The 15774-nt window shown below is 37.7% G+C and overlaps 1 protein-coding gene across 1 annotated transcript in view; it reads right to left on the bottom strand.

The window, feature by feature from the left end:
* Nucleotides 1-15774, bottom strand: part of COL24A1 (collagen type XXIV alpha 1 chain) — a 150441-nt gene that overhangs the window by 6317 nt on the left and 128350 nt on the right. The window contains exons 46-55 of the mRNA XM_054212881.1: nt 15657-15710; nt 13915-14022; nt 11244-11351; nt 9869-9976; nt 9728-9781; nt 9370-9432; nt 8086-8139; nt 6421-6456; nt 999-1034; nt 873-899 (exon numbers count right to left, since the gene is read on the bottom strand). Coding sequence (XP_054068856.1) covers nt 873-899; nt 999-1034; nt 6421-6456; nt 8086-8139; nt 9370-9432; nt 9728-9781; nt 9869-9976; nt 11244-11351; nt 13915-14022; nt 15657-15710 — 648 coding nt within the window. The remainder of the gene's footprint in view (nt 1-872; nt 900-998; nt 1035-6420; nt 6457-8085; nt 8140-9369; nt 9433-9727; nt 9782-9868; nt 9977-11243; nt 11352-13914; nt 14023-15656; nt 15711-15774) is intronic.

Here is a 15774-nt window from a genome sequence, read left to right as displayed (position 1 = left end):
TATTTGATTTTTATTAGCACCCCCATACCCAATTTAGTGATCACACTCCTGGAACCTGGAAAAAAGATACTATAATAGTTGTTACCGACTAATGTCATAACTTACTTCTTCCAGCCATTTCATTTATATACTTAAGAAAACCAACCCAGGTAAGTGTGAAAAGGTGTTATTCCTTTACAGAGAAGCACACAAAGAATATCTCACTCAGCCATTAGCAGCTGACAGATCAAAGTAATCTTCATAATGCATGAACAAATACCAAGACTGACAAACTAGCCTCTGAAGGAAGAAGCCCTTTTCTTGCATATCTTCACTCTGCAATTTGTGTGACGTATATACTAGACCTGGACAACAGGTTTATGTATTTTTAAAGAATTAAGTCACCCACACAATCATCTAGTTCTTGCAATTTGTCCTCAGATTACATATATCATTACAGCTTTAGGACACTTCAGGTATCGAGTCTGTCCTAACTGGCACAATCCCTTAAGAAACTCAGTCTGTGTGTGTGTGTATAAATACCGGGAGAACATCTGGGCCAGAAACAGCACAACATTTTCTGCTGCTATCTTTCAGAATGTTCAAATCCAGAACAGGAAGAAAACCTTTTAGAGTGTGACAGAGTTAACCCATGTCCATGGGCAACATCCACGAGCATTGCCTGTTGAGGGCTCAACAGCGCGGCTGAACAGAACTGACAGTGTAAGATGGAAGGTTCAAAAAACGTATTACTGTAGGGATGGAAGTTGTAGAAAAATACATTTGCATTTCATGTGCAAGTGATGGAACAAGCAATGCATTTGAAGAGGATCTTGCTATTTTCACTTTCAAAAGAGGACTGTATTGTAGGTTAGGGTTGTTACAGAACTTACTCTTGGTCCTGGTGGTCCAGGTGGCCCCTGGAAAATGTGAGAAACCAGATATTAGATGCTTCACATGGTTCTATAATGCAATCACAATGGAAAAATACAGGCAGGATTTTTTTTTTATGCACTTACAGGTGGCCCTGGCTGGCCCTGAGGTCCCTGAGGCCCCTAGAAGAAATAGAGATAAAATGCAACAAGTTATAGATGAACTTCTCTGCTTTTATGTATATATTTTTTAAATCACAAAATGGCACAAAGCATACAATGAAGATGTAATACCGGTTTTGGTAAAGCTGTAGATTATTAGTTACAATTCTTAAAGTATCATACTTTGTTAACGTGTGAATATTACTGTTAGAATCGCTGTGTTGTCTAGTTACTTGTTTATACAATTATGATATTAAGGGAACATTAGAAGTCATACAAAGTATTAATACATAACATGCTATACAATGTGCCAGCATTATGTGCATGTTGCCAATACAAGTAATACAAGGGATGAGCGATCAGAAAAGCATTGCAAGTAATGTAATGGCTAGTTGTGAAAAACTGACTGATCTGCTTTACTCCACAGGTATCTGCTAGGCATTTCTTAGCTCCATTTATTAGCAGTGTCACTTTTCAGCCAGAACATGTCATGTTCGTTGTTTAACAGTGATATTGCAGGCTTCCATCATATTCAAGAAGTTATGCCCTTGTTTCCTCATCTTAAGTAGCATTATTTTAGTGTGTAGGATGATGCAGTGGCGAGGAGAGGAGGAGAAGGAACAGCTGCTTTTCCCTAGCTAATACTGCCTACAATGCACGTAGGCTTGCCTTAGGGTTAGACATGGACTCTCCCAAAGACAATAACCCCTCTGAATTATCCTTTCTTTGAGCAACTATTCACATTAAGATGGAATTATTATGAATATTTATTAACATACAGTGATACTTGTGTCTCTGTTAGATTGTCTTCTTCAATCTCTATATGCTCAAAGCCTCTAGGAGCTGCTGTAACATAAACAATAGCAAGAAGAAAGGGAAGGAAAAGAATAGGTGGCAGTGCCTTAATTCCAGCAAAAGAGAAAAAGGAAAGGCCAGACCTGCATTATGTATTAGTAAAATCTTTTAACAAAACTGCGTTAATTTAAGCACGCTTTAGCCAGCGCTGCTTGTATCAATTTTTCGAGCACAATAAGATGTTTCAGCAAAAGCCATCTTACACGAGTATGGTCATGCTAGTACTAAGTCTCTGCCAAAAGAGAAATAATCATATCTGTCATGGTCATGCTGGCAAATATTGCGAAACTGATCTAGTCAAAGAGGTATTAAGTTGTAAATCACTTAATACAGTAACAAGAAGTATTCCTGCTGTGAGATTTCACAGCAAGATCTGCGTGTCGTGCTTCGGCTGCTGAATGAGGGCTATTCTTCAAGCTGCCATCAGCAAAGGCAGCTGGAAATGGTTAAAGAAATCTAACGTTGATTTATATGTATTTAAAAAAAGGATCTCAAAGCAGATGGGAGTCACTGAGGCCCCAAATTTATCAGTTATTAGGAGAGTATCAGCTGCATTTCTTACTATCTCTAGACATGTTTGTAAGGCAGAGCACATGGTAGCTACTGGGAAGTGCATCTGTCAGGGGTTACAATGATCTCCACAGCTGCGCAAGTTAAGTGTGCCTGTACATCACCCGCCCTGGCCATGCCAGGGGGGCTCAGGTCCTGGATTATGAAGGGTGTGAAAAGTGGGGGCCATCATGTCATTCCTAGTGCCAGACCTATACCAACAAGGCTATGTTGAGGGACTGCAAATGGCTTTGAGCCCAAGACCCACGTTCTACACATCATCTTTGGAGAATAGGGGAGAATCAAAACTGAAGTGATTTCTGAGTGTTTAGAGAGATGGTCTTCTGGGACTTAACTAAAACAACCTTAATGGCATAAGCTGTAGGGACTGCAAATATTGTCAGCTTTTCAACTGATACATCCTGACCCTGCGTATTTATGTTTCATCCACTTACACCTATAGAAGGGTTAAATGTTTACTGATAGTTTAGAAAGACATTGATGATTAATGTTGGAAAAGGGAAATCAAGGAATAAGTCATTATTGTTATTACAAAACTTATGAGAGATGAGTTTGCAGAGATGACAGGCACTGTTTTGGGGCAGTCCCTCAGCTGTTGCAAATCAAGTGGGTTTCACAAAGCTACACTGTTGTATGCCAGTTGAGAAGCCTGACCTCCATGTTTAATTAATCCGATCAGCTACTCAGGTGCTGTTACAGCTGCAGGATACCTTCACTCCCATGCGGATGTATTACTGGACTGTCTGACAGTGCTTGGTGAAGTATATTTCATATAAAATGAAAGATAAAGTGTGAAAAACAAACTTGAGAAATGAACTTGACAGTGTAAGGATATATTTGTTTATCTTGGTTCAGGACTTGATTATGCAAATACCAAGTCAAGGCAAGGCACAAAGTCTTCAATGGTTTGTCCCTAAGTAACCACTGCTCTCTGATGAATAGATGTCCTTGTTCTGGGTGCTGAGATTTAGACATTCCAGTGGATTTTTCAGATGACTGAATGCTTCAGTAAATATTCTATGTTTTTGGCATGTGTCATGTGTCACAATTTTAAGACACAAAAAGTCTTGGGACAAGAACAGTTCAAATTTGTAGTGGTTTCTGAATATTTTCAAAATCAAAACCTGCACTGTTCCAATGAATTTAAGGTATTTCGCAAAAGAGGAATGTGAGTTGTCTTGATTCAATGTCTCCTTGTCAATAAAACCCATGTGAAAAAAAGGTAAATATTGAATGCATTTGTTAGCTATAGTGAAATACTTTTGGGGATATTACATTTCTTAACTGCATTAAACTTCAGAGGGCTGTATCAATTGCCTTTAAAAGCCTTTAAAATAGAACAAAACTGCACAGAGTGTGTTGAAAATCCTGTAGAGATGTTATAAATGTTCTTTCTGTTGCAGAGCAAACTAAGGTTAAATGACACTTTTCATGGATTAAGTTAATTGCTAAATATTTTACTGGAATGTACAGGATTACCTTTACAAATCTAGTTAATTTACCCTTTGATCACATTAGAATTTAAGTGAGAAAAGTGTAATTCCAGTTCATAATAACAAAACCAGAGAAGAGAACAGTTAGTTTTAGTGTGTTCTTTAATTCTTTAATTACCCAATTTGATTGCTAGTACAGAAGTTCAAAGGTGAAAAACCTGATCTTTTTCTAATACTGTAAGGCCCTGATTTTACATGCAATGATACATCTGCTTAACTTCGAAAACATGAGCAATCCCAAGGATTCCCATATTTTCCATGACTTTTGACATTTTCCAAGAAAGTATTTTTAACAAAACTGATTAATAGTAAGCTTTCCCTGACCACTTTTGTCATTTTGACATCATGTCACCATATGTCATAATGGGTAAAGCCTAATAACATCCTGCAATATAATAGTCTGACACACAATACAGTGTAATAGCTGCCATTAATGATTGTAAATCTAGGATAGATGATGATAACAGAAAATTACAGTTTATGCCTTACCATATCATATTGTATCTTTTTTCACCTTGAGGATAGTCACACACTGGAACACATTGCCCAGAGAGATTATCCAGTCTCCACCCCTGGAAGTTTTCAAGACCCAGCTGAACAAAGCCCTAAGCAATGTGGTCTCATCTCAGAGCTGACTCTTTGAAACAGGAGGTCGGTCTAGAAATGCTTTGAGATCCCTTACAACCTGGATTATCCTATGACTCTATTCTAATTCATTATGTGACATGCCAAAAAAAAAATTAAGAAAATTCAGAAATATCAGAATTCTGAAACAATATTCCAAAATGTATTCAACGTTTTTCTAAATGTTTCAATCACAGTGATATGACTAGTTTGAATTTAAAAATAATTTTGATTAAAATTTTTCAACAAACTCTGTTTCTGACTATCATTTTTTCTCCAGAAATAACCTACAGGACCTGAACTTTGCTTCACCACTGACCTCAACAAGGAGACACGATTTTACGTTCCATGTTTTTCAGGGGAAAAAAGGACATTTATTTCTAGTAATGAATGCTGCATTCCTGACAGACTAAAAACTGTAACCAAAATTTGGGCTGCTACAAAAAAGTTGAAATCTTTGTAATTCTATGAAGAATGCCAATATTAATTTTAAAGGTATAAATTCAAGCTCAGAATACACAGTGAGATGAAAATAATTTTCTCTCCTTTGTATTTGAAAATAGTTGGAAAAAATCCTTTTCTTGGCTACATTATATAAACTAATGCCACTGTGTATGATTGAAAATTAAACATTCTTCTTCTGAAGACAGTCTTAGGAGATTAATTCATCTTGATGAATTTAATAACTTATTTAGGAAATAACTTCTTAAACATCAGCACCAATAACAGAAACTGGTGTTTCTTGTTCACCATTTTGGATGGTTTTTATTATTATTTTTTAAGTGTCAGCATTTTTATCTCTATGCTGATGCAGCAATTCTCATCAACAAACAGGAGGAAATGACAGTTAAGATGGTTAATAGCAGCACAAATTAAGAAACTAGATTTCCTCTTATTGTGAGACAGCAATTGCCTCAAGAGCATTAGAATCAGAGGAAAGTTCCCTATGACACATACAGCAAGCTTAGTTCCAAGCTTTGATTCTTTAAGCAATTTTGACTATTTCTGGTTTATTTTTCAAAACTTTTATAAGGCATTTAGGTTGGAATTATACACAGGTAGCTGCTAAAAGCAAACTACAGTAAGACAAGAAAAACTCAATGATTTTAAGTGAGGTGGGGTGAAAGGCAGGGTAAGTACAACAGGAACAAGATCACATTGGCCAGTTACTGGAAAAGGAACCAATTATAAACCTGAAATATAAAGTAATGCCATAGCTATCAAGTATCACTGTATTTATATTTGCTGTAAATACGATAATTTAATGACTTTTCACATAGCCATTATTAATTGGAGACTTTGCTAGCTCTAATAATATTTTTTTTAATCAAGACAAACACTTATTAATATAGAAAAGCTAATGTAATGTTCTACTGAAAAATGCCAGACAGCAACTTCATAACCTATCAGTGCTGCCTGCTGCTACTACAGCTGGCATACATGGCATGGACACCCATCCTCAGCTCTAGGCTTCTCCTGAACCCCTCTCTCTCTAGACAAGATCATATAGATGTATAAACATGTGTATGCATGCTGTGCTGTGAGGCACTGGAGCATCGACAACATGTGTGAAAAAGGATTTTTCTGTAGCTCTGAACTGTGATGGCTTTGGGGTATGTGACTGCTATATGATCAGGAGCTATACTGCCCAACAGCACGCACCAACTGGGTGTATCTACATAAGTCAACTTGAACAAGCAAAGCTCAGACTTTTGACTCATGCTACCAGCTTTCTTGGCCACCGCTCTCCAGGCGCATAACACGACTGCCTGGCATTCAGACCATGCAAGAGTACATTCAGAGTAACACAGCAACAGTTTTTACACAGCCAAAAAAATGAAAGCAGAAAGGTTGTTTCATCTTACCATTTCACCCCTTGTGCCCTTTTCACCTCTTGGTCCCTGTAAGAAAGAGAAGCTGTTAATCCAGATGCTTTCTATCTGCCTAGGACTGAAATAAGCAAATTAATATCCATGAGAGTTATACTGCTCACATTAAAAGTTCAGTCTCATCTGGGCAAGTATTTACAAATCTGGGGCTTTAATTTTCCTGTACTATTAGAAAACTAATTTATTTGAAAACATCTTGTAATTGCTATAGGCGGAAAGCTGTTCTTTGTTTGGATTGTAAATATGGTTTTTCTCAGTAATTTTACCTGTCAGTGTTCTCCCTGTCCATCAGCTGTATTCTCTACAGTTTGAGCCACTGCAGCACATCAGTGCTTCACCATCTTAAGAGTAGAGAATAAAACTTGGTACTTTCCATCACTGAAGAAATCCATTGTTTGCATATCTCTTTTTATTACCTGATTAGTTCTCACAATCAGATTAGACACTGGTTTTCTGTCTCCAGGCATTTTTGGCTAGTTTTGCGCTTAAACTGTGTTTCTGAAGACAGTAACAATCTTACAGTTCTCCTCTGGAAGAATTTTGCATCTTGATGTCAGCATTTCATAACACATAGAAGTAATCTTCAACTTCAATGCTTTCTTAATGGTAATGGCAAACTATTACATTCAATATGAAGTCTATGAAAAGCCTTCAAACAAGTACACACAACTATAAAGTTTTCTTCCTGAGTAAACCTGAAAAGAGTGCAGCAAGACTTAAAGTACTGTCTTTTTCCCAACAGGTGGAAAGAATAGTCTAATTATAGAAGGAACATTTCCCTTCTCCTTTCTTTTTCACTTGTAAATATTTGTATTTATTACTTTTATTGTATATTGCTGTTATTTTATTGTATATTCCTGTTACATTTATGATTATTATTTCAATGTTTAGACATTCTCATTCACTCCAAGTCTTGTTGATCAGACAGAGGAAGCTGGGTGGTACAAAAAGCTTCTAAAACTACCTAACGTGGCTGGGCAGTCTGAAGACACGAGCCAGAGGGTGCCCTTGCAGAACATTGCTCTGTCTCTGGCACAGGGAATGAGACAAAGGATGGAAACAGGGATGAGGGTAGAGCTCCGCCACTGCAGGGAACCTGGGGTGCATTGAAGGTTGTCAGAAAGGTCAAGAAGATGTTTGACTTGTAACAGGGACCTCACCAGCACCTGGAACACCCCAACAAGGGCTTGTGAGCACTCCCAGCATGTCTAGAGGGGCACTCTGGACAGTTCAGCCCAATCAACACATAAAAAATAAACTACATCGAAATCAAGTGTGGATACCCTCTAGACACGTATCAGACCTAAGGCTGAGAACAAATTTCCAGATGGTAGTTACTAGGTGCTGTTTTATACCTTGACTTGCCCATTGCCCCTGTAGGCATGCCCTTTGTATACTGTACTTAGACAGGAGGTCATTGCCATGACTTTTTTGTTGTTGTTTTTTGTCATTTTCTTCTTGTTTGTATTACCGATGCTGGAGTCACATACATTGGCTTAACAGCATGGTATAACATGAAGATGATCCTGCTAGCTGCTATTTGCAAACAGAAAAAAGAAAAGCTTGCTAGTTGCACAACACATTATTAAAAATAAAGGTAGGGGAAATAACGAAATTATGCAAAAGAGAAGGGAAACTTACAGGCCTGCCAGTTGGGCCTGTTATGCCTTCTTGACCAACAGGGCCAATATATCCCTGCAAACAAGCAAAGAATTTATTAGTCTACCATGATTCAAGATGAAGAAAATCCTCATGTCCAGGTTTAAAGTTGCTCAGAACACAGTCCTGGCAAGTATTCAAAAGAGCATGGTGATACTCTCTTTCTGAATATTGAGTGCACATTGCTACAAAATCAGCAAGGTAATTATTTTAATAATTATTAATAGTTATACTTGGAACCCCCTCCCACATTTTTTTTATGTGAAAGTTAATGCACTAAAAACAGTGGAAACTTAATACTCTGATTACCAAAGACCACATATTTACTGAGCTACAATCAACTGTATCTTGAGCTATATTACTGCACACAAGTACTCTTGTAAGGCTGCCAGTAAGTGCTCCTGAAATGTTACTTTCCTGTTCCATTTCACTTAGAGCAAACTGCTCATTTCCAGTGTTTAACTTGCATAGGAATGTTTAGAAAAAGAAATCAGTTATTAGACCAGGCCCCTAAAGCTGCTGCTCCGCATCTGGTTAACTGAACTAATTCAGTTCTGTGATGTCAATGGCAGCAGTGAGAGAAGAACATTTTGTAGGAAAGCCTTCCATGCTGCAACATTTCCCCCTTTTTTCTTTTTCACTTGATGCTGTAAGCTGGATGCGCACTCCCCAGTATTACAAAATGCTAAAGATGTGTCCATATTTTTGGTGAGTAGCAAAATAGAATGTCATGAAGAATGAGCTAATGCAGGTTAGTAACCTTACAGATAAAAAGGAAATATTTATTAAAAAAAGACTACCTATTAGTCAATAAAAGACTGCCTATTACTCGATAAAGCCTAAGAACCACTCTGTCTTACGGCAGGCAAAGTTTTTCGTTTTTTTCTTTTATTGTAGGACAGAGTTACCCAATCAGCATTGTTGCAAATAAGAAGAAAGAGAATGTTCAACCTCAATAGAGAAAAATATGACAGTGATAAGGATACTTGTGCAGATAAAATTATACTAGGAGAGACACGCTTTGTCAGCAGAACTTGCTTTTTTCCTTCAAGATTAAAAGCCAAGCTCTGCTTGCATATCTGTACCCATGTTGCAACCAGAGCAGTGTTGCAGTACAGGCTTCTAGTGCAGGCATAGTCTCAGAGAAAAAGGTTTGGTTAGAGGGTTCCAGCCTTGTTAATAAGAAAAAAGACGATTCCCTTAATTAAAAACATGTGCTACTTGCAAGCCGTCCTGACAATCTCTATCATGGAGTGAAACACTTACAACTTGGCCTGTTGGACCTTTTGGGCCCAGAATTCCAGCTAAGCCCATGTCCCCTGCAGGACCCTGAAAATACAAAGGAACAGTTTAATCAAACATGGACATTACCTATCCACTTGTTTCAATCTCTTGTAAGCAGTGGAAATAAGATAATTTCTAAGAGCAGTAACAGTGAAAATACCAAGCACATTGACCCAGAATGTTCATCTTTGGACACGAAGTACGCAGTTCTGCCTACAATGTTCCAATAGTTCAGAAAGATTTTGAACAAATTATTGTTAAAGCCGATTAATTTTATGCTTTCCTAATGTTCTCACTCTGTAAATGGCTTAAGATCTAACAAAAAAGAATGAGCACATACTTTTGGACCTGGGAATCCTTGAAAGCCCATTAAACCTTGATCTCCGTCTTCTCCCTGTAATAGGAGCAGGCATCCTTACTATTATTTCATGTTGGTAACTCTTGGACTATTTGCTTTGCATCAATAACTGTGATTACGTACAGTCTGTCCTTTCAGTCCAGCATCTCCTGCTGGTCCTTGGTCACCTTGTGATCCTGGAAGGCCTCTTTTCCCCCGCTTTCCTGGATGACCCAGAAGCCCTTTCTCACCCTGAGAATACGAAGATAATATGTCCTTTATTACAATTATGACAGTTATGACTGTAAAGATTGGTTTCCTAGCAGAAGTGTGGAATATGCGTTCTCCCTAAGAAATAGACCTACTCCATTCATTTTGTTTCCATCAGGAATGCTTTCAATAATTATACTTTCACTAAAATGCAAATGTGACTTGACTGTTCCTTGACTTGGAAACATAAAAACCCCATATATGTTGGATCATTTCCAGTATGGCATCTACCAGTGCAAGCACTAAAATTCACAAAATGACATACAGAACAGGCAGGTTAGAAGTAAATTTAAAAAGTAATTCTGTGAGTAAGGCATAGCATAGTTGTGGAACTCCTCGCTGTTAGACTAAAACTTTACATCAATTCAATGAGAAAGTTCATGGAAGAGAAATCTTGAGGACTATCAAATACATAGAAACCATGTCTAGCTCAGGGGATTACTGAGCTGCATTTAAAGCTGTGAATATACACCTTTCACGCTTGCTCTGTGTGTATGCACTTTCCTAGGTGTTACCTTTCTGCTCTACCAAAGACAGACTTTTGGCCTGACTCACATGTCCACTCTTAAGTTTCTTTTGTGCTATGTGGCAATAGTTTTCCCTCACAGCATCTATTCCCCATCTTTTTGAGATTGCAAATAATTTCTGAGCAGGAACTACCTCCTACGGCTCATTGTCTAGACAAAGGAGTAAAATACAGACTGGAAGTACTGACAATAAACACTACAAATAGTGAACACAGATCATACTAAAACATTTTCATGGTAAGATAACAAAGACAGACACAGTATTTCCCTTCCCCGGTTTTCAAGTAACTTAAGGCTGTAAAAACTGCTTACCAATAAAATGTCACAGAGCACTGTAAATCATTATTTTAGAAGAAAAATCCTATTCTAAATGGAGAAAATTATCTGTAATGTTTCCGTTGGATGTTCAAATCATCCAAACTGTCTAGAAGTTACAGAATTTTAGAAAGAAAGGTTTGAAAGAAAGAAAGAAAAACATTTGGCCCTAAATCTTTGGGTGAATAAATACAAAGTGTTTAGAACAGCTTCTGGAGTTGGGAATAGCATCCAGATAGATGGGAAGTCTATTTTCAAATTACAGTTTATAGAAAAATGGATCGGCACAACTTGCAGTCTTACCCTTCAGATAAATTTTGATGTCGATTACTCATCACTGAATGCAGTATGAAGACCAAGCAGGATCAGTAATATCATACTTAAACAAGAAGATCCCATGTGTGTACCTTTATTCCAGGTGCTCCCATGGGCCCCGGCATGCCTGGTAATCCCTTGGGACCTCGAGCTCCAGGATAACCTGCCAGACCTGGTAAGCCCGAGTTTCCTTTATTACCCTTAACAAATTGAAAATAATTGATTACAAGCAGAACAGCCAAACATGTTTTTTCATTGTATGCTAAAACAAGCATATAGCATAAAATCAGTCAAAGCCATTTAATGCTTTCTATATATATGGACATGCATTGACAGTACATCAAAATACATGGAAAGACAACGATTAGCAGCATCATCTGGATTTCTGCTAATACTCCAAAAGCAAAACCCGATCATACTTAGCAACAAAGCTACATGTGCTTTAACTGTGGGGTGGATTGAGGTTTCTGAGGAGTCAAGTTATTATAGTTTAACAAGTCACTGACTGTCAGCAAAGCAAATACTAACCATGCCATTGCCCATTGCAGTTGTTCAGTTCAGTAGTCATCTTAAACTTTGTTCTGTCCTATCCTAAGTATATCATGATGACATTTATGTGGGATCACCTACCTAGAACTTGAAAGATTTCTGAGAACATTCAAGAGAATCAATTACCTCTTTGGGCTTATGCAAGGCATCTTCCCTACTAGCACCATCATAAACAGGGACAGTTACCCAGCTGGATAGTAAACAATCTTCCATCCACAATAATCGTGCATTTAAGTATATATGGAAGAACTCATGGGCATACCGGTGACTACTTTTGCCTCCCACAGGGAATCACACAGAACAGTTTATATGAGACCTAAAATTTTTCCCAAACCTGGAAATTTGCATCTTGAGATTAATAGCCTTCAGTGCTGATTCCTATTTAATTCTTTTCTAACTCAATTTTGAAATATGCAGGAAAACACTGATCTCCATTAATTATAGAAGATGACTCCTTGAGACGGTTGTTGGATGAGTGCTGTGTGATGTCTGAGGATTCTGAGCTTACAATAAGGAGCTGTTTCTGATGAAAATAAGATGCTGGATTCATTCATTACAGATGGGCTGAAAATACAGTTGAGATGCACAGTATTCATTTTTTCAAGAACTCCATATCAAGAAATAAAGTGAGACTACTTTCCCACAGAGACATTCAAATTCAACATGCTTATTTATAAATACCAGACATACTGATAATATTACTATGATTGTGTACACTTTGTAGGGATTCATGTACCATAACAATACCACATCAAAAAAGATCAGAACATTTGTTATGAAAATGTAGGAAAACATCAGACAATAAACAAAAGCAACTATTTTTAATGAAAAAGACATGTTACTGAGTACATGGAGTTAAGCCAATTTTGACATGTTACAAAATACAAAATGGAAATTTGCTACCATCCAAATTAATGTTTCTGTGATGTCATTCAGTAGAAAACTATACATACATGTGTATATGTATATCTTCTTTCTTATTTCATATGACATTCTGTTAAGCATTCATAGACATTAAAGGGTTATAGGAAACAGAATTTGTACATTAAATGTGATTTTCAGAGCTTTTGAAGCTCTGGAGCTTATAGGGGCTTACAGCCTGATTGACCAATAAACTTTAATAGCAAAAGTTCTGGTTTTTTTATTCATCGTGTCCAAAATCAGTTAAAAGCCTCTCTATTACAAATTTTAATGCTGCTATATATTGTTAATATAGAGCAATAGAATCTTTTTTAATATGAAAGATGACATCTTGAGTGGAAAGGCAAAAATGTAAGAATTCTTTGGGGTGATACTCCTAAATCCAACTCCAAAGAATTTTAAGTATTTGAAAAAGGAGGACATTATCTGAAAATGGAGAAGGCTCAACTATGGTACATCTGCCCCCTACGGGTAACTTGTTTAATTTTCTCTTTGTTCAACCAGATAGGCAAATTTTTACTTGTAATAGAGGTGCCTCATTCGGCACCTTGATTGATTCCTAAGACCAGACGTAACTTGACATCCTTTTATAAAAATTACTGGTCCATCTATAACTAGAACTACTGAGAAATACCATACCTGAAATCAAATTGATCAGACTTTCAACAATGACAACTAAAGGAATTTGCTCCCTCCTGTTTGGAGTGAATAAGCAAAGAGCTGTGTCACTGCTCCCAGAAGCAGCAGGTCACCACCCTTCGCCCACAGCAAAGCACAGACAGACAAAAAACCTGTTTCCAAGAATGCTTACAGCGACCTCAGATACCTAATATTCCTTTTCACTGGCTTTGGGCAAAGCTTCAGAATTGCTTAGGTAGGGAGACATACGTTACAAATTCAAAGAAAATAAGGAAAATGTGGGATTACCTCAGAGCCTGAGAGGAAACAGGGTCTATGGAAACAGCTGGGGTCTATGGTCTGTGGCTCATTTTCAGGAACACAACTGTGAAGCCTCTCTCATTAAGAAGGCATTTTCACTTAGCTGTAATGTATGCTACTAACATTAGCATACCTTAGTATGCTAATGAAATAGTTCTCACAGCACATTTCCCTTATGCTAACCTTACATCCTGGCCAGAATATCATGAGCTAAAAAAAAAGAAAACAAAGAACTGGTCTAATTTTTAAGATGCTCAAGGAACTGAGAATGGTTCCTTCTGTTTAAAAACCCTAACCTTAGAAAATTTGTAATACAAAATAACATAAAGAAGGGCAATGTGGAAAGCAACTTACCTTGGGGCCAGGCTTCCCTGACAGCCCAGGCTTGCCAGGGTTGCCAGGAATGCCCTCTGGTCCAGGGTACCCGACTGCTCCTTTCTGCCCTGCTGGCCCTGGTTTTCCCTTGAAACAAATTCAAATCAAATATAGCAGCACCATCTCTCTTCATCTTCACCATCCCAGAACTAGATTTCAGTCACAGTATTTCCTAAACCCTACATAACAACAGACCCAGCGGCACGGATGAATACTCAGCAGAGGGGGCTCTGAGTTAGCATGCTTGGTTAAAAATGCCGTTGGCTTAACCTCAGACTTGCACTGTTGTGGGCTCTGGGCAACTTCAGCTGAAACCATAGGGCCAGCCCCTCTGCGTGCCAGGCCTGGAAGATGGCTGAGACTGTTGATTCTTAAACTGAAGCAAGGAAACCTAATAAAGTAATCTATTTATCCCTGTAAAAAACCCAACCATATGTCTTTTCAGCCTTCATTTTACTAAACACTCTGTATCATATTTGCAAAATTATGCTGTTCAAATTTGTACATATCAAATATACATACAAACTTCTAATTAGACAAGTTTGTGCTAACTTGCTATACCTTCACAGAAAAAGCTCATGTCACATCCACCAAAGAAACAACAATTTTTTTCTTCACAGTCAGGGCCTTGGAGTTCTGCAGTTATCTCTGTATGAATGCATTTCTTAGAAATTTAAGGTATGCTAACTACAACACATCTCATGTGAAAAAGTATAGTTAACAACAGCCATACAGAACATAAGAAGCATGCCATCTTAATCTTATTTCTAATTATGCTTGCTGAAGTATCGTGCACTTGGGATGTGCTTTGAGACTTCCTCAAGTTCCAGTTTTACTGTCTTCTCCTCACTGTATGTCTCGCCTTTCCCCTCTTTTCCTTTTTCTGCCAAACGATATGCTTCTGCAGTCCTCCAGAGGGAAGAGCCAAGTATTTACAAGAGAGACACAGTTTGCTTGTCTTCAAAAGGTGATTTTTGCCCTCTACCCAGCAGGTACAAGCTCTGTGAAGCAGCTGCATTTCTCTGGTTACTGACAATGTTTTGATGTAAAGTAGTAGAAGTTATCTACAACATGTGCTTGTGTGGTATTATTTATTAGGGGACCAAAATAGCCTTGACGCATTTTGTTCTTGGTTATGTTTACAGAACACCTACTGCTTCCTGCTCTTTCGTCTCCCTCAGGGAGAAAGGGATGCAAGTTAGCGTCTCTACAATAACTCAAGAAAGAGCATTAAAAATTTCAGCTCAGGGCAAGTGAGAGAAAGAATTAAACCTCAAGGGATCTGCCAGTTGTATCCACCATGGACATATGGATTCAGGCTTCTGTAGGCTGCAGCTGTTCAAAGAACTGATGGGAGCCAGGAGTGAACAGTAGTACAGCTCTCTGCAATATAATGTGGTAACTTGCACATGGGCTACAAGCCACAATCAAAAATGACCTAATTAAGTAACTTTACAGTTAATATAACCTTATTGTTATATTAGCTGCACTTCATTACCATGTGGTGAGTAATTGAGTATAATTCAGTATAATTTAACACAGTTTCAAAAATTATTCTTATTTTCACCGGGGTTCCTTTACATTTTCTGAGTAATAAGAAGATTCTTTAGAATGAGCATGAGACTTTCTAGTACCACTCGCATGATTCAATTTTGTTTTCATTAGTTACTATTTTCTTTGTTTTATAACTTGAAGATAGACTGTAGAACTTTGTTACTTACAGGAATTCCAGGTTTGCCTGCCTGACCAGTTGCTCCTTTCTTCCCTGTGGGTCCCTAAAAGTTACAAATACTTGTGAGGTGACAAATGTCTTAAACTCAATCCCCTAAGAAGAGCTGA

This window comes from Rissa tridactyla, chromosome 8 (genome assembly GCF_028500815.1).
Source record: "Rissa tridactyla isolate bRisTri1 chromosome 8, bRisTri1.patW.cur.20221130, whole genome shotgun sequence".
In the NCBI taxonomy this organism is placed as follows: Eukaryota; Metazoa; Chordata; class Aves; order Charadriiformes; family Laridae; genus Rissa; species Rissa tridactyla.
The sequence above is the reverse complement of the archived record's forward strand: the minus strand, read 5'-3'. Positions and strand labels throughout refer to the sequence as shown.